The sequence below is a fragment of the Podarcis muralis genome, chromosome 2 (assembly GCF_964188315.1).
Source record: "Podarcis muralis chromosome 2, rPodMur119.hap1.1, whole genome shotgun sequence".
Taxonomy (NCBI): Eukaryota; Metazoa; Chordata; class Lepidosauria; order Squamata; family Lacertidae; genus Podarcis; species Podarcis muralis.
Window position 1 is genome coordinate 114,660,260 of NC_135656.1, and position 18,650 is coordinate 114,678,909.

The 18,650-nt window shown below is 48.1% G+C and overlaps 3 protein-coding genes across 4 annotated transcripts in view; 2 read left to right on the forward strand and 1 right to left on the reverse strand.

Annotated features, from left to right (window-relative positions):
* The window catches only part of LOC114592429 (tripartite motif-containing protein 10-like), a 647,260-nt gene that overhangs the window by 198,355 nt on the left and 430,255 nt on the right, over positions 1 to 18,650 (reverse strand). The gene's annotated exons all lie outside the window — the stretch shown is intronic.
* Positions 1 to 18,650, forward strand: part of LOC144326506 (uncharacterized) — a 100,390-nt gene that overhangs the window by 3,646 nt on the left and 78,094 nt on the right. The gene's annotated exons all lie outside the window — the stretch shown is intronic.
* Positions 44 to 11,590, forward strand: LOC144325983 (uncharacterized). 2 transcript variants are annotated; one of them, XM_077921461.1, is made up of 3 exons: positions 44 to 2,495; positions 6,155 to 6,341; positions 8,804 to 11,590. In XM_077921461.1, the coding sequence occupies exons 2-3, from the start codon at positions 6,242 to 6,244 to the stop codon at positions 10,984 to 10,986; spliced, it is 2,283 nt and encodes a 760-aa protein (XP_077777587.1). In that variant the 5' UTR covers positions 44 to 2,495; positions 6,155 to 6,241; the 3' UTR covers positions 10,987 to 11,590. The 2 variants fall into 2 exon arrangements, with proteins under 2 accessions (XP_077777587.1, XP_077777591.1); XM_077921465.1 differs by lacking the exons at positions 44 to 2,495; positions 6,155 to 6,341 and adding an exon at positions 6,380 to 6,456.

Sequence of the window (18,650 nt, forward strand, 5' to 3'; positions counted from 1 at the left end):
TCACAGGTCCAGTGCCTCTAGACATGGAGGTTCTGTTTAGCTTTGGTGGTGAATATTCCTCCTCCCTGCACTTTCCTTCTAATCCACTTTAAAAAGGCTTGCTAGACCAAACTTTCTTACACATGGGAGGTTTGCGATCATATCTCCTGATGTTCTTACTTTACTTAAACAGCTGCAGGTGACTCTGAATTTTATCAGAGCAGAAGCTACGTCAGAAGAGGTGATCTGCCACCAATCCTCATTTTCCTCCTCTAAATTGCCTTCATTTCCAAAATGCTCTTTTCTCCCCACTGAGGTAAATCTCTTTGCATGTCTTGCAGCCTCAGCGATCCCATGTGTACTTGCATTAAATAACACTGGCCTATTTTGCAAGGTTGTTACAAGATTTATTAGGATAATGGTCAGGTTCAGGTGACTGAATCACAGCCTGAAAATCTGGGTTAAAAATAGGAACAGTTATTAATGCATTGCTGCAGCAAAGATACGATACAACCTAAGTTGACTCAAGATTAAAACCAAAAACTCTAGCCACCACCGCAGTCTCCTGGCCCCCACAACCAGAATGCATCACTCCATGAAGGACCCCCACCCAACCTTTAGTGAGAGAGGGCAAAAGAAAAAGACTCTAAATGGGTAGTTGCACAAATTTACCAGCTGTGGTCCTGCACTGGCAGCAATGCTAACAAACAGGGGAGCTGGGAATGTGCTGGTCCCGTATCTCCCTGCATCTGCTCCTGACCTAATGGTCCCAGCTTATCTCATGATTGGGCCAACCCTGAGGGTGAACTGTGATGAAACCAGGCAATCTCTTATGAGCCATAGCTAACAAACTTTCCATTTTGCCCAAACCAGGAAACTGCAGCTGGCAGCTTTGGAATAAGCTGGGATATTAAGCTAACTTCAAACTCTGCTTGGTCAAAACAGGAAACTCTGGTTGATCAGTGGCTCCGTGGTTTGACTGATCCCACTGATAGCAGTAAAAATAGGAAGCCCTGTTGCATTCAAAGGGGTTGTTTGGACAGAGTCTGTGATCAGCATGCCTAGCAGGACAGGCTTAAAAAGGTAAAGGACCCCTGACCATTAGGTCCAGTCGTGGCCGACTCTGGGGTTGCGGAGCTCATCTCGCTTTACTGGCCGAGGGAGCCGTCGTACACTTTTCGGGTCATGTGGCCAGCATGACTAAGCCGCTTCTTGCGAACCAGAGCAGTGCACGGGAACGCTGCTTACCTTTCTGTCAAAGCGGTACCTATTTATCTACTTGCACTTTGATGTGCTTTCGAACTGCTAGGTTGGCAGGAGCAGGGACCGAGAAACGGGAGCTCACCCCGTCACAGGGATGCAAACCGCCGACCTTCTGATCGGCAAGTCCTAGGCTCTGTGGTTTAACCCACAGTGCCACCCACGTCCCAGGATAGGCTTAGGAAGCAATTATTATTATTATTATTATTATTATTATTATTATTATTATTATTACTTTCTTCCTGCCTATCTGACTGGGTTACCTCTGCCCATCTGGGTAGCTTCCAACAATATAAAAACAAGCAAAAATTTCCCTGTAAAAGGCTGCCTTCGGAAGTCTTCCATTTCGTAGAAATGGCCTTCAGTTTTAAAGAATCGCCCTCTTTAAGGAATCACGTGGTGTAAACATGTATGTTGTCCTCTAGGTCCAAACACACACAGACACACACATAGTAGGAGCAAGCAGTGCTCCAAAGGGCTTATCTTGCGAACTTGCCGTCTAAGTTGTTTACTCCTGACCAAAGTTCCTGTTTCCCAAAAGGACAGGAGGGGGAGCAGAGGAGGAAACGGATGGGTTTGAAGGCTCTTTCTGCCTCTCTCCCCTGAGAAACAAGAGCAAAGGGTGTTTGCAGGGCAGGAGGACAGAGGAAGAGGCAGCGAGGGCAGAGGGAGCAGTGGGCGGATCCCCCGCCTCTCCCAAGGGGTCCAGATGCAAGCAAGGGGCTTCCTTCTTCTCTCTGCAAGGGCTACCCATGTATTCAGAGCAGTCCTTTTTAGATTAACTTTTAAGTTCCCAGGAATCTACTCTCAGGCCACTAATGTGCATACCATGCCAGCCTTAGGCTGCTGCCGCCGCTTTGCCGGTGAATCTTGGGGAGGACCGCTCCCCCCTGAAGCCCATTCTCCACCTTGGGCCTGGGGGCGGGCCCCATACTCCACCTCAGCATATAAGGCTCCAAGGAGGCCTCGGGACATTGCTGCTGCCGCTTTGCCGGTGAGTCTTGGGGAGGACCGCTCCCCCTGCAAGCCCATCTTCCATCCTGGGCCTGGGGGCGGCCCCCATACTCCACCTCAGCATATAAGGCTCCAAGGAGGCCTCGGGACATTGCTGCTGCCGCTTTGCCGGTGAGTCTTGGGGAGGACCGCTCCCCCCTGAAGCCCATTCTCCACCTTGGGCCTGGGGGCGGGCCCCATACTCCACCTCAGCATATAAGGCTCCAAGGAGGCCTAGGGACATTGCTGCTGCCACTTTGCCGGTGAGTCTTGGGGAGGACCGCTCCCCCTGCAAGCCCATTCTCCACCTTGGGCCTGGGGGCGGGCCCCATACTCACCACCGCCACAACGTTAAGGACACTGGTGCTGCAGCAGCAAATATTTAAATGTTTAAACGTTTTATATATTTAAAGTGTTTTAAAAGTGTTTTTACTTTTTACTTTGTTGTACCACCATAAATGGTGGTTTTTATCCATGCATTTTTACTTTGTTTTCTTTTATTTTGGGTTGGGGTGGGATGGTTGTTGAGTGGGGTGGGGATTGGTTTTGTTTTGGTGTAATTGTCTTTTGTTTGTTTGTTTGCTTTTGTATTTTGTAAATGGAGGCGAGTATGAGGCTTGGGATTCCTACTGTGGAGGGGCGAGGAAGGTATGGCGGTGGGGGCAGATGTCATAGGCGAAGGGGATCGAGATACGGATATGCTCGTACCCCTTCCAATCTGCGCCCCATCCCGAGAGACGAGGGTAGGGTGAGCAAGGATTACTCACCTCCGTCACTGGTGTTGTGCAATGCTAGGTCTATAGGCAACAAAACCGCCACCCTGCGAGATTTCATCATCTCGCAGGGGGTCGACCTGGCTTGTGTGACGGAGACCTGGGTGCGCGAAGGGGATACTGTTACCTTACGAGAGATGGCGCCCCCGGGTTTTTCCGTCCTCCACCAGTCACGGACTGTGGGCCGGGGGGGAGGGGTGGCATTATTAATCCGGGAAGATTGTTCTTTCAGGGCTCTACCACCGCCATCGATCCCCGGCATTGAATGTGTTGGCCTAGTGTGGGGCTCCGAGGTGAGCTTGGCTGTCTGGCTGGTGTACCGGCCACCTAGCGCACCAGCAGCCACCCTGTCAGGCCTGCTGGAGGCGGTGGCCGGCTGGGCCTTGGAGTTCCCTAACCTATTGGTATTGGGGGACTTCAACATCCATGCCGATGCCACTCCTTCCTCACAGGCTCTGGACCTGGTGTCTTCCATGGCGACACTAGGGCTCTCCCAGTTTGTTTCGGGCCCCACACATCAAGCAGGCCACACGCTGGATTTGATCTTTGGTGTCGGTATAGATGTGATCATGTTTCCTTCGATCAAGGTGCCATGGTCTGATCACTATGCTCTGAAAGCCAGGATTGATGTTCCACCCCCACCCTGCTTAGGTGGCGAGCCGTTTTGGGCTCGCCCGCGGAGGCTGATGGACCCTGATAGGTTCCGTCAAGCCTTTCGGGACCTTTCTTCCCCTGGCAACTCATTGACTGAGCTTGTTGAGGGCTGGAATACCCAGCTCCTGGCAGCCATCAATGAGATCGCACCTAAGCGCCCTCTGCGACCCCGCAGAAACCGGGCTCCCTGGTTTACTGAGGAGCTCCGGAAAATGAAGCGGGACCTCAGACGGCTAGAGCGAGTATGGCGGGGTGCCCGTGACGGAGCCTCAAGAACATCTTATAGAGTTTTTATGAAAACCTACGAGATGGCAGTGAAGGCCGCTAAGAAGTCCTACTTCTCGGCCTCCATTGCATCCGCTAGCTCTCGCCCGGCACAATTATTTAGTGTAATTCGGTCTTTAACGTCCCTCGAAGGACAGCCAAATTTAAATAATAATTTGACACACAGCTGTGAGCCAATTTGGATACAATAAAGGAACTGGAGGCCCCTCGACTGTCCTCGGGTCCAGTATTGGACCACTTTGACCGGATATCCCCAGCCGATGTGGACAGACTCCTCCGAGCTGGAAAGCCCACCACTTGTCCTCTCGACCCGTGCCCGTCTTGGCTGATTAGAGCGTGTCCAGACGAGGTGCGGGCCCCCCTGGGGGATATCATCAATCTGTCCCTTGGCACCGGGACATTCCCAGGGGAACTGAAGGAGGCAGTGGTGCGTCCGCTCTTAAAGAAAACATCATTAGATCCCTTAGATCTATCCAATTACCGCCCAGTTTCGAATCTTCCATTCCTGGGCAAGGTGATTGAGAGAGCGGTTGCTGAACAGCTTGGTAGGTTTCTGGATGAAACATCGGCTCTGGATCCGTTCCAGTCCGGCTTCCGCGCTGGTCATGGGACCGAGACGGCTCTGGTCGCCCTAACAGATGATCTCCTCAGGCAGCTGGATCGAGGCGGGTCGGGGCTGCTGATTCTTCTAGACCTGTCAGCAGCCTTCGACATGGTCGATCACGAACTCCTGGACCACCGCCTTGCCGACGTGGGGATCCAGGGCACAGTCCTTCAATGGCTGCGCTCGTTTCTCTCTGGTCGGGGACAGAGGGTGGCGCTTGGGGGGGAACTGTCATTCCGCCACTCCTTGGTGTGTGGAGTGCCCCAGGGTGCGATACTCTCCCCGATGCTTTTTAACATCTTTATGCGCCCCCTCGCCCAGCTTGTCCGGAGTTTTGGGCTGGGCTGCCATCAGTATGCTGATGACACCCAACTCTATCTGTTGATGGATGGCCATCCTGACTCGGCCCCAGACACACTGATCAGATGCTTGGAGGCTGTGGCTGGATGGTTACGTGGGAGCCGGTTGAAGTTAAATCCTTCGAAGACAGAGGTCCTCTGGCTGGGACGGGACGATATGGGATTGAGGGGGCAACTCGGATCTCTTGCGGGGGTGCAATTAGTGCCAGCACCGTCCGTTAAGAGTTTGGGTGTAATCTTCGATACCTCCCTCTCCATGGAGGCGCAGATTGCAGCTATAACAAAGGCGGCATTTTTTCATCTCTGCCAAGCTAAGCAGTTGGCTCCTTACCTCTCTCACCCTGACCTAGCCACTGTGATCCACGCGACGGTCACCTCCAGACTGGATTATTGTAACTCGCTCTACGTGGGGCTGCCCCTGAGACTGACCCAGAAACTCCAGCGGGTGCAGAATGCCGCAGCGAGACTCCTTACGGGGTCTTCGCTGCGGGATCACATTCATCTGGTGCTATACCAGCTGCACTGGCTCCCGGTGGAGTACAGGATCAGGTTTAAGGTGCTGGTTTTAACCTTCAAAGCCCTATACGGCCTAGGACCCTCGTATCTACGGGACCGCCTCTCCTGGTATGCCCCACAGAGGAACTTACGGTCTTCAAATAAAAACATCTTGAAGGTCCCAGGCCTCAGAGAGGTTAGGCTGGCCTCAACTAGAGCCAGGGCTTTTTCGGCTGCGGCTCCAACCTGGTGGAACGCTCTGTCACAAGAGACAAGGGCCCTCCAGGACTTGACATCTTTCCGCAGGGCCTGCAAGACAGAGCTGTTCCACCAGGCCTTTGGTCAGGGCGCAGCCTGACTCCCTCCTTTGGCAATCTTTACAATACTTTAGTTTATGGTTGCCATCAATTTTGATTTTAATTAATTCTTTGATGTTTTTATAATGTTGCACTATTTTAGTGTTGTTAGCCGCCCTGAGCCTGGCTTCGGCTGGGGAGGGCGGGATATAAATAAAATTTATTATTATTATTATTATTATTATTATTATTATTATTATTATTAGGAAGGGAGGTGGGACAGGCAGGTGAAAAGAATTGCCAAAGGTGTTTGAAAATGCACCTTGGGAAGGGGGTGCCCTTGGGAAGGGGGTGCCCAATTGGGGCTTCTCCAGGGGCAGTAGAATGTCTTGGGCAGGAGAATCCCTGCAGGGGCTCTCAGACTCCCTTGGCTTCTTCTTCTTCCCTCCCTCCCAGGAAGCTGCAACTTGCTCTGGATTCTGCACTCCTCAGGAAGCTGAACCTGCAAACCTAGCTGAGACTGAACCTGCAACCCTGGCCAGGATGGAAGGAGGAAGATGGACGGGTGACCTGGTCAGGCTCTCTCCCGCATCCCTCCCCACAAACTCTGAGCATTCCCTCCCAGGACCCTTGGAGAAATCTGGTGAGTTCCAGGGGAGAGGAGATGGGGACAGGGATAGATGGATGGCGGAGGGAGAAAGAGGAAAAGATGGAGAGGAGACAAATGGAAGGAAGTTCCTGACAGGAAGAAGGAACGGGTGAGGCCTTCTCCGAAGCAGCTCTTTGTTTCTTGAATCCTTTTCCTAAAGTAGTGGGGGCAGATTTTCTTCCTCCAGGCTTTGAAATCTTAGGTGTTATTTCCACGGTGGGAATAATTGATGATAATGATGTTGCACACCAATCCTAAAAAATGGGTGAAGGGGAACAGAAATGCTTCACATAATTTTTTATAATTAATGTATTTAAATTGTTTCTATTACTCTTATTTTTTAGAGACAGGGTCAGAATGATAAATTCCACCAGCATCAAAACACAATAAATGCATGCACCTCCCCAGTTTGGTGGGGTTAAGGGACAAAGGACCAGTTATCATAATACAGGATTCCTGTAACTGGAGGCTCTACACTTAGGATTGGGCATATAAAGTACAAGAGCGGATGGTATTATAAGGAAATTGTGTAAATCTTACAGACTGGGGTTGTTTGTGAGAGTGAGTGAGTGGGATAATAATTTTAGCGCCCCTGTGTAATGGCTTGGTTCTCCCGCACAGACGCAAAACTGTTGAATGGTTTCTTTAAATGTAAAGGTTCATCATTGTTCCACTCCATGTGTATGTCTTTAAGGGGCCAGAGCAAGGGCCAGAGCAAGATAACGAGACCCAGCTTTACAGCTGTGAAACATAGCAGGTGCTGCTGAGTTGTATTTGATTAAGGTGTGTCAGCATCTGGGTGTAATATATAAGGAGCAGCACCTAGCTCTCCCATTACCCTGGGGGATGGGTTGGTGGTTGGGTCATGTTTGTTTGTTAATATATTTAGTGTAAATGGAGTTTTTGTTTTTCTTATTAAAACCTTCTTTAAGTTATTTTTGAGTCCTTTCTTTTTAATGCATGGTCTCCCCAGCAAGCTCTCTGCAGCGCTACCATACTGCAAAAAGCCAACATCTTTGGTTATGGGCCCAGCTGCTGAGTGGATGACTGCATATTTTTGGACTCTGAGAAAGGTTTCAAAACTCCTTCTCCTGTTAGCATAGTTTTTGTGGGTCTGGAAGAGTTCCAGAATGGTTGACCGGGTTCCTGAAGCTGAGAAGGCTCTGGTCTTCCCACAGCTGACAGATGAGAACTATAGTTTATGGTCTTTTCGGGTGGAGGCGCTTTTGACCTCTAGAGAAGTATGGACCTATGTAACTGATGACCCTCCTGACCCTATAACTAATGCTTGGTCGAAAGGAGATGCAAAAGCCAGGGCGATAATTAATTTGGCAGTCAGTCAACTCCAGTAGTAATTATCTCAGGCTTAATGCTCAAACTCACAAATCACTGTGGAGCTCAGTCTTCGGCCTGTTCATCCCAGCTTGCAGTTGCCGAGTCCTCCAGCAAAGAAGCCCCACTTTCGCTTTCTTTTCCCCTCTTCTCGCAGATTCTCTCGAGCCTACGATTGTTTGGACAGGCTATTTCCGGGGTCTCTGTGTCAGACCTCAAACTGGAGCTGACGGTCTGTGTCCCCCCCCCCACGGCACCCCCTCTTCCTGCTCTTTGTTCTTTGCTCCTGCTGCAGCTTGGCTGCTCCTCCCCTGCTTCACATTCCATAAGTACAAAAAGCCAACAAAGAGACTCAGAAGTTTATAGTGGCACCAGCTTTCCTGGTCAAGAGTCCACTTTGTCAGACTGCAGCCCACAAAAGCTTAGGCCATAATACATTTATCAGCCTTTAACGGCTGCAAAGATGAAAAAGCAGAAGCATAGTTCATTTATGGAATCTATCCTACAGGAGACGGTGATGGCCAGCAACATGGATAGCTTGAAAAAAAGGATAAGAAAGACGTCTCTGCTCTGCCCTCGCTGTCCTAGGCAATAATGCTTCTTAATACTAGTTTCTGGAAAGCACACGATGGCAGAGAAGACTCTTGTGCTCCAGTCCTGCTTGCCGGTTTCCCACAGGCATCTGGTTGGCCTCTGTGAGAAGAGGATGCTGGACTAGGTGGGCCTTTGCCTGATCCAGCAGGCTCTTCTTAGGTTCTAATACATTGCAATATTTTTACAGTTACATGTAGCTCTTAAGTTTTATTTATTTCACAAGGGAGATACCGTTACTTTACCCTGAGATCATTTCTTCACTTCAGAAAGTAAAAATAGATGTGTCTAAAAAGCCAATTCCACCATAGATCTGTATTATAAAATGATGGTGCTTTACCAAGTGTGAATGGAGTGATCATGTGTTGCTCTTGCCATTATCTCATATTAATTCCTAAAAATTTGAAACCTAGAGAGGACAGTGGAGAATGGAGACAGTGTTAAAATGAGAGAAGGTGCAGACTGGGATTGACATGTGTGCAGTTCCCTTTTTGTCTTTCTTGAAAGTCTAACAGGATTCTCTTTCCTCCCAGATTCCCAAACAGGTGAGGAAGATGTGAATTTATTGGGAAGAAGAAAGAAACTGAGGATACAACAACAAACTCACAAAGGAGAGAAACTATTTGAATGTATGGAATGTGGAAAGGGCTTCAGTGAAAGTGGAGAACTTAGAATATATCAACGAACTAATACGGGGGAGAAAGGATTTGAATGTTTTGAATGTGGAAAGAGCTTCAATGACCGTCGAACACTTAGAATACACCAACGAACTCACACGGGGGAGAAACCATTTAAATGTATTGAATGTGGAAAGAGCTTCAGGCAATATGGAGTCCTTAGAATACATCAACGAACTCACACAGGGGAGAAACCATTTAAATGTATTGAATGTGGAAAGAGCTTCAGGCAATATGGAGTCCTTAGAATACACCAACGAACTCACACAGGGGAGAAACCATTTAAATGTACTGAATGTGGAAAGAGTTTCAGCGAAAGTGGAGCACTTAGAATACATCAACGAACTCACACAGGGGAGAAACCATTTAAATGTATCGAATGTGGAAAAAGCTTCAGTGAAAGTGAGAAACTTAGAATACATCAACGAACTCACACAGGTGAGAAACCATTTAAATGTATTGAATGTGGAAAAAGCTTCAGTCAAATAGGGACACTTAGAATACATCAACGAACTCACACGGGGGAGAAACCATTTAAATGTATCGAATGTGGAAAAAGCTTCAGTGAAAGTGAGAAACTTAGAATACATCAACGAACTCACACAGGGGAGAAACCATTTAAATGTATTGAATGTGGAAAAAGCTTCGGTAAGAATGAAGCACTTAGAGTACACCAACGAACTCACACAGGGGAGAAACCATTTAAATGTACTGAATGTGGAAAGAGCTTCAGGCAATATGGAGTCCTTAGAATACACCAACGAACTCACACAGGGGAGAAACCATTTAAATGTATTGAATGTGGAAAAAGCTTCAATAAGAATGGAGCACTTAGAGTACACCAACGAACTCACACAGGGGAGAAACCATTTAAATGTATTGAATGTGGAAAAAGCTTCAGAGAAAGTGATAAACTTACAATACATCAACAAACTCACACTGGGGAGAAACCATTTAAATGTATTGAATGTGGAAAGTGCTTCAGTGAAAGTGGAGCACTTAGAAGACATCAACGAACTCACACAGGGGAGAAACCATTTAAATGTATTGAATGTGGAAAAAGCTTCAGTAAGAATGGAGCACTGAGAATACATCAACGAACTCACACTGGGGAGAAACCATTTAAATGTATTGAATGTGCAAAGAGCTTCAGTCAAAGTGGGGCACTTAGAATACATCAACAAACTCACACAGGGGAGAAACCATTTAAATGTATCGAATGTGGAAAAAGCTTCAGTGAAAGTGAGAAACTTAGAATACATCAACGAACTCACACTGGGGAGAAACCATTTAAATGTATTGAATGTGGAAAGTGCTTCAGTGAAAGTGGATCACTTAGAAGACATCAACGAACTCACACAGGGGAGAAACCATTTAAATGTATTGAATGTGGAAAAAGCTTCAGTCAAAGTGGGACACTTAGAATACATCAACGAACTCACACTGGGGAGAAACCATTTAAATGTATTGAATGTGGAAAGAGCTTCAGTGAAAGTGGGAAACTTAGAATACATCAACGAACTCACACTGGGGAGAAACCATTTAAATGTATTGAATGTGGAAAAAGCTTCAGTAAGAATGGAGCACTTAGAATACATCAACGAACTCACACTGGGGAGAAACCATTTAAATGTATTGAATGTGGAAAAAGCTTCAGTCAAAGTGGGACACTTAGAATACATCAACGAACTCACACTGGGGAGAAACCATTTAAATGTATTGAATGTGGAAAGAGCTTCAGTGAAAGTGGGAAACTTAGAATACATCAACGAACTCACACTGGGGAGAAACCATTTAAATGTATTGAATGTGGAACGTGCTTCAGTGAAAGTGGAACTCTTAGAATACACCAACGAACTCACACAGGGGAGAAACCATTTAAATGTATTGAATGTGGAACGTGCTTCAGTGAAAGTGGGAAACTTAGAATACATCAACGAACTCACACAGGTGAGAAACCATTTAAATGTGTGGATTGTGCAAATAGCTTCAGTAAAAATGAACACCTTAGAAGACATCAGCTAACACACACACAATGAAAACTACGGGTTTATTTAATGGGGAAAGGGCTTCAGAGGGAGTGGAGACCTTAATATTCATTAGTAAATTCACATGGGGAAAACAATATAAATGTATGGAGTTTTTCACTCAGGGTTCACTACTTACATCAAGAAACTCATAAAGGGGGAAATCAGTTGTAAATGCATGGAATGATGTTTTAGTGTTTCTACTTAAATTTGTATACACATATATACGTATTAAAGTAATGAAGGTCACATATACTAAATGTACAAAGTAAGTGGCAACTTTTTGCTAGATAAACAGGGAGAGAGTGTGAATCTGCAATGCTCAAGGTGTGTGTTGAATCTGTTGAGTTTTCAGGTCCGCCTTTCACTGCCCAAATGGTGGGCTGCCCTTGTCTTGTAGATCAGCATTCCAGGCGCTCTTTACTTGAACTTTGCATAATCTATTGAAGAGCTTTTTACTGATAGCATTTTCCAGCTGAATGAAAGGTCCCTGTGTTAAATGTTCATTTGGGATTGCTTTTAAAACTCATCTCCTATTTTCTGTGCTCTTGTGTACCTGTTTTGTGCTGTTTTTATTAAATATTTTCTGCGTTGGCTTTTGACCTGTGGAAGGTGACCAGTGAGGGTGTTTTTTTGTGTTCCTTAGTTCACAGAAATGTTTTAAAGGAATGTGAAAGAATTAGGGCTAGGGGAGATGAGTGAAAGGGACTGAGGAGTGGGAGACTGATTTGTTGTGAATGTGGGAGGTGGAGTGGGAGAGAAGAGAGAGGTCCGTTATTTGGTCAGGGCTGTGGCTAAAGGCCTTGGTCCAGCTTTTCTGGGAATTGTAGTCTCAGGATGTCTAATTGTAGTTGGCTGAGGAGGCTCAGAAACCTCTGAGAGGTTCCTCCCAGAACTACAGTTCCCAGAGTTCCTAGGAAGTGAAGATGGCTGTGAAGTCTCTGGACAGAGGTCAGCAATCTAAGGTTCTGACCCGAATGGGTTCTGGATCCGTCCCACAGAAGGTCCAGAAATTGCCTCATGGTTCTGATTCATATAGTTTGGGCTGCACCATTTCTCTCTCTCTTTTTCTCTTCCTGACGGCGGCACTTCCTCCCTCCCTTCTGGCTTCTCCCCCGCCCTGCAGAGGAAGGGGGCTAGCCTTTGATTGGTGCCAGCAGCATTGTTTCCCTCTGATTGGTTGCAGAGTTATTTTGTTGTTGGTTATACTTGCGTCTATACAAAGTGCATAGCTTTTGCCCCTCCATAAAGAAATGGGGAGGAGACAAGAGCTGGAATAGCTGACCAGAAGGAAATGTAACCTGGGAACTTCATGTTGCTCCCCCAGCTCCCTGAACCCAAGAAAAGACTCATCCAGGGAGGCAGGTGAGCATCACAACTAAACCCCACATTATGCTCTCCAGTAGCTAATCGCTCAGACAGGGCTATTTTCATTCAGTTCTTTGTGTTAGGGGGGGGGTTACCTTCCCTTCTTCCCTTGCAATCATGACAAAAATGAAACCTCCACAGCAATGCTTTTAGCCCCAGAAGAGGAGCTCCCCTTGGTGTCAAGGAAGGGGTCCAAGGGAGTGAGGAGATTTCACCCTTCCCATATCAAAGAATCTCCTGATGAGTCTGGTGATTTTCCAGAGAGGAGGGGCAATGTTCTGCTCTCTACTTATTCTGCTCCAGCACCACATCAAAGAGTCAGTCAGTCAGTGTGTTGGAGAGAGAGAGAGACTGAGTGTTAGAGATCGTGTGTATAGATAGGGTTGCTGCTAAGAGCAGCTGCAGGCACTCAGTGCGGTTCAGCATTCATTTATGCTTAGACCTCATTAAGCTCTGTACATAGTTGTGTATTATAGCTGTAGATAGAATAAAGAAGATATTCTACAGAGCTGCTCTCCGAGTCGTTTATACTCTGCTATACTCTGCTATACTCTGCTGTGCGACGACTGTCTTCTTGTGGAAGTGAATCCGGTGCTCACAACTCTAAGCTGTGAGTCCACAGCACTTTGACCTGTTCCTGTGCAGAAGGTGGTCTCTGGAAGTGCTACCCAGCTCGCCTAGCCCAGTCGGGGCTGAAGTGGATGAGTCCAGTTGGTGGCACTGGCTCAAGGACGATGCTGACATCGGTTATGGGCCCAGTCGTTGTTCCAGTCGTCTGACCAGACGTTGTCCCAGTCATCCCAGTCGCCAGAGGTTTCTGTTGCTGATTGCTGGATGGCGGAACGGAGGCTGCATGCTGGACTGATTTGTGGTGCCCAGCAGCAGAGCTGTTTTGGAGCAGAGTGTTCAAGCTGCCGCTGCTGTTGCTGCTGCTTGATTTATGGAGGTGTGTTGCTGACTGCCAAAAGGAAAGAAGATAGCATCCCTGTTTGCCTGTTAATTGCGCTCTGAGTGGGAGAGAGAGTGGCTGAAGGAGTCAAGGCTTTATCTGTGTTGCACGAAGGAAGTGTCTTGCTTTAAGTGATAGCAGACATGGCCTGTGCACATTCTGGCCAGATGACTCTGCCCTTTCCTCTCCTCACGCCCGAGACCTATGCTGTATGGCAGGTCAAGATGAAAGCGCTTTTACAGAGGCAAACAGGGATGCTATCTTCTTCTCTTTGCAGTGTTTAGAACAGATAATTACCCCCCCCCAAGAGGCAGTCTGGTGCCACATTGTGTAGGGGTCACTGTAACACACTCTACATGGGGCTGCCATGCACTTTCTGCCTGGAACTTTCTGTGCTCAGAAATTTCAACTAGCTCAAAGAGCTTCAAACACATTGCTGACCAGGGCTGGCTATAGGCAGCATAAAGGTAAAGGTAAAGGTACCCCTGCCCGTACGGGCCAGTCTTGACAGACTCTAGGGTTGTGCGCTCATCTCACTCTAGAGGCCGGGAGCCGGCGCCGTCCGCAGACACTTCCGGGTCACGTGGCCAGTGTGACATAGCTGCTCTGGCGAGCCTGCACCAGAGCAGCACACGGAACGCCGTTTACCTTCCCGCTATAAAGCGGTACCTATTTATCTACTTGCACTTTAAGGGTGCTTTTGAACTGCTAGGTGGGCAGGAGCTGGGACCGAAAGACGGGAGCTCACTCCGCCGCGGGGATTCGAACCGCCGACCATACGATCGGCAAGTCCTAGGCACTGTGGTTTTACCCACAGCGCCACCCGCATCCACAGTGAGAACTGTGGTTCTCAAGGAAGAGTCAGCCCAGGAATACAAGGTAGGAATTCACCTTGACATTTGCTAACAAAATCCTTTCATAGCTTTTTGTGAGGGTGTGGCTGCTAATCTTTAACCTGGGATGAGCACTAAGAATTGGGCCTCATCCCTCTGTTATTTAAAATAAAATAAAATGCTTGCTCTGCTTCTAAATAAACCCTTTATCATGCATTTTTATTCTTTTTGCATATTAAAAAAATCACTGTTTTAAAAAGCTGTGCAAACAATGCAGTGTCAGAATAACAAAAGAATGAAACATCTCGTGAGAGCCTTGTTTTTTAAATATACAGCTAAAAAACCTAAAGGCTCCTACAACACTTACGAGATACAAATCTAATAGCAGGGCCCCCAGGCACTACAAGGCAACCTGATATTCAAGACTCCCCACCCCACCCCACCCGTCCCACCTCTGAGCTTTTGGTTTCCCTTTAGACACTCATTTGTGGTCGCCTGGAACATTTGAGAAAAAGAGAGAGAACATTGTGGCATATGTAGCAAACATAGAAGAAGAAAGAGTGCAACCTTTTCGGCAAGAGGTTCCACTCAGAGGTTCCACTCTGACAAAAGCAGCAGAGGAGGCTGGTATCTTTCCTAATAACTCATCGCTGGAAACAGAAGCTGCAGAGCTCTAACAGAAGGAAGCTTAAACTTGAGAAGTCAGTGGGTGCTTGTTGGAGATGGCTAGGAGAAGCAGCAGCAGTTGCAAATAAGTTCTGCAATGATGAAGAAGCTTAGGATCTCCCTCTGGGACCAGAGAGAGGAAAGTTCACAGGATTACATAAAGGACTGAACATTGTTTGCAACGTGCTTCTTTATCAAGTTCATCTTATTGTAAGACTGTTTAAGACTCTTGTGCAGTAAAGCTTCAAAAATTATTCTTGTGATGGAGAGAACTCATTTCCCACACAAGGTCCAGATCAGGAATTCCATGGAACAACTTGAACAACAAGTACCTGAAGAACCAAACCACGATGTAGCCGTGCTCTTTCCATCCCTTTCCAAAATTGCAGCAAGCTGTTCCTCCAAATGGTTCTCCCTTCACTGAAGTCATCTGAAGGCACCAACTATGCCCTGTTGGCCCCGATCCTTCTCCGTATGAAGGCCCCCTCCTCTGCTGAATGGAGGCAGGAGACCAGAGACAGCAAAGGAAAAATCAGGGAAAGACAGACCCTCCAAGTGTCACTGTCTTCCAGGGATGTCCCTGATTTACAGAAGCTGTTGTCAGTTTCTGATTTGATGCCAGAGGGTATGGGGTTATGTGACCTCCAAGTTGTCTGAAGGTAATCCTGTATAGGGATTTTTAAAAATGTTTTATTATGTTTTTATATATGTTGGTAGCTGCCTGGAGTGGCTTGGGCAACCTAGTAAGATGTGTGGGGTATAAATAGTAAAATTATCATTATAAAACAGGAAACCCCTATTTTCATCAGAGAGATGTTGGAGGGTATGGAAAGATAACAGAGCCCAGCCCTGGCATCTGTTGCTGGAGCTAAGTGATCACATGACCTAGGCCAGCAGAGCTGGGAACTGGACTGCCTCCTCCAGCTGCTAGGCATTCAGGCAGCTGGGTGGCATCGTCCCAGCTTCATGAAATGGTATTTCAGGAATATTTCCTGTAGAGGATTTGGAAACCAGGGACTGCATACTGATCGCAAGGAGACTTATTTGTGCAACATACTGAAGAGCTTATAAAATGCCAGGTACATTCCAATGTTCTAATAAATTTTGAGAGACAGCTTTCTAAACAAAACCCACTTATTACAGAAGACAACGAAAGGGTATAGAAAGGGGAAGTTTTAGGGTTTCTCGGACTATTGTGTACACAATTTCAAGGTAAACATTACACTTTATTTCCACTTTTTCTCACATGGGACTCGAACTCACAACCTTGAGATAAAGCACCTCACGCTCTACCGACTGAGTTAAGACAGCTCAGTGATTTGTGTACACGGGGACACAGGTGTGAGCATCCCTAGAGAAGGGTGCAAAAAGCTTGTTCCCTGCTGCTCCAGAGCTAGGAATGGACCAGATCTCATCGGGCTAATCCATTTGCCCCGACAGCTAAGAGCAGAACCTCCAGGATCAGAAGCAGCGGGCTGCAAATTCGAGGGCAGGGGAAGCAGCAGGGCGGTCTCGCAGCCCTCGCCTTGCAAGGGGGCGCATCCAGCCTTGCAGCCTCCCAGGGCCCAACCCACAGCCAGCGAGCTCCGATGCCCAGAGAGGCAGGAAACGGGGCCAGCCAGGGGGACTCGAGAGCGGATGCACTTTCCTGTCCCCCGCCGAGGAGAGCGGAGGAGCAGCGGCCCATGGCCTGGCGAGTTTCCCCGGAGAGGAGCCGGATTCCTGTGCGGGGACGGAGCGAGGAGTCCGAGGTGCAGGAGGCGGGGGGCAGGAGCGGGAGGAGGAGGAGAGCACGTGGGCCTGGCAGGATCAGGCTGGGAGTCCAGCCAGAGGCTGCAGGGCGCCCCCCACCCGGGCAGGAAGTGGAAGGGGCGCAGCTGAGGGGCAGGGCATCTGCAGGAGGGCACAGGGGCAAACATCTCTGGCTCAGGCTGGCACGGACCCTGCCGGAGACCCTGGGGAGCTGCTCCCTTCAGTCCTGAGCTCAAAGGGCAGAATGAGGGGTCCAAGGCAGCTGCTGCTTCGCGGTGGACGATGCATATAGTCGCTCACGGATCAGCGGCGTACCTGGGGGTTTTGCCGCCCCTCTCCATGTCCCCCATCAGGGAGCCCAGCCCATTTCGACGGTCCTCCCCACGGCGAAGAGGGAAGGTGAGGCGGGGGGAAAGGAAGAGCAGTGCAGCACGGGGGGGGCCTCTTACTGTGCAGCCCCCTGACACCCTTTGCAGGCCACTACTCCTGCCCTCCTTCCTCTGCCAGTGCCATTGATGAACCTATCACCCTCCTTCATGAATTGGTCGCCTTCTAAAGCACTCTTAGCCGCCGCCACCATTACCGCATCTTGTGGCAATGGCAATGATGTGCATCAGATTCATTTAGCAAGGAAATGGCTTCTTTTGTCTTCCCCAAATCAAGGTACACTGTGCCTAGACATGGAGGCACTGTTGATCTGTCACAGCTAATAAAACAGCTAATAGATCTATTTCCCGGAGAACGCATCTGATCTTTTCCCAAGCTGTCAAAGCTAGTGACCTCTTGTGTCTGCGTGTAAATAAGTGAGACTTATTTATTCATTAATTGTTTTATTTCCACCTTCCTCAGTAAGGTAGCAGAGTTTTCAGATGAAGGCTGACGGTTGAAGTGGGTGACAGTTTTGAGAATGCAGAGGAAAGGAGGATTCTTAAGAAGTGTGGCATATGGAAATGAATTAATGATAATAAAAACGTTGAAGACAGTACAGTGGTGCCCCGCAAGACGAAATTAATTCGTTCCGCAATTTTTGTCGTCTAGCGAATTTTTCGTCTTGCGAATCACGAAATCCCATAGGAATGCATTGAAAATCAATTAATGCGTTCCTATGGTCAAAAAAAGTTCAAACAAAGCCAAATTTGGTACAACAACAGTTTATTAACTGCTCTTTAAAGTCACACATACTGTAAAGAGCAGTTCAAAAATTGAAGGGAAAATAAATTAACTTTATAAACATGACAGAAAAACATTTAAAAATCAACAAAGTGTACAGTACATTTTCTAAGACTGTGGGGGACCACTTGAAGAAGGCTCCTCTTCCACTCTTTGCTTCTTGGTCAAGAACCTGTCCATAGTCTGCTGCTTCATCCGCCTTTTCAGCAGCTCCCTGAAAGACGACATGACCCTCGTATCATAAAAGTTCCCAGCGTCATGTGCCACGTGCTTCTCAGGGTGGTGTAGATCTGCAAAAGTCTGCACCTCCTTCCACTTCAGGCAAATGTCCCTCAGTCTTTCGGAGGACAGCCGTTCCTCAGTTGCTTCCTCCTCTTCCAGTGAGGCCTGCTCCTGTGCAGCCTCTGCCTGCAGTTCGACCAGCTCCACGGTGGTCAGCTCGTCGTCGTGCCCCTCCACCAGCTCGCAGACGTCCTCCTCCGTGACCTCCAGGCCCATGGTCCTCCCCAAGGCAACAATGTCCTGCACCACTGTTGACTCTGGTGCATCAGAGTCACTTGGTGCCACACAGTCCGGCCACAGGCTGCGCCAAGCGCAATTCAAATTTCTCTGGCTGATCCCTTTCCAGGCCGTGTTGACCATCTTCAAGCAGGTGACGATGTCGAAGTGGTCCTTCCAGAATTCCCGCAGGGTGATGGTGGTGCAGTCAGTCACCTCGAAGCATTGCCTGAAAAGCTCCTTGGTGTAGAGTTTTTTGAAATTGGCGATGACCTGCTGATCCATCGGCTGGAGCAGTGGCGTGGTGTTAGGCGGCAGGAACATGATGTTGATGAAGCTGAACTCCTCCAACAAGTCCACCTCAAGGCCTTTAGGATGGGCAGGAGCATTGTCCATCAGAAGCAAAGCCTTCAGCGGCAGGTCGTTGTCCAGCAGGTACT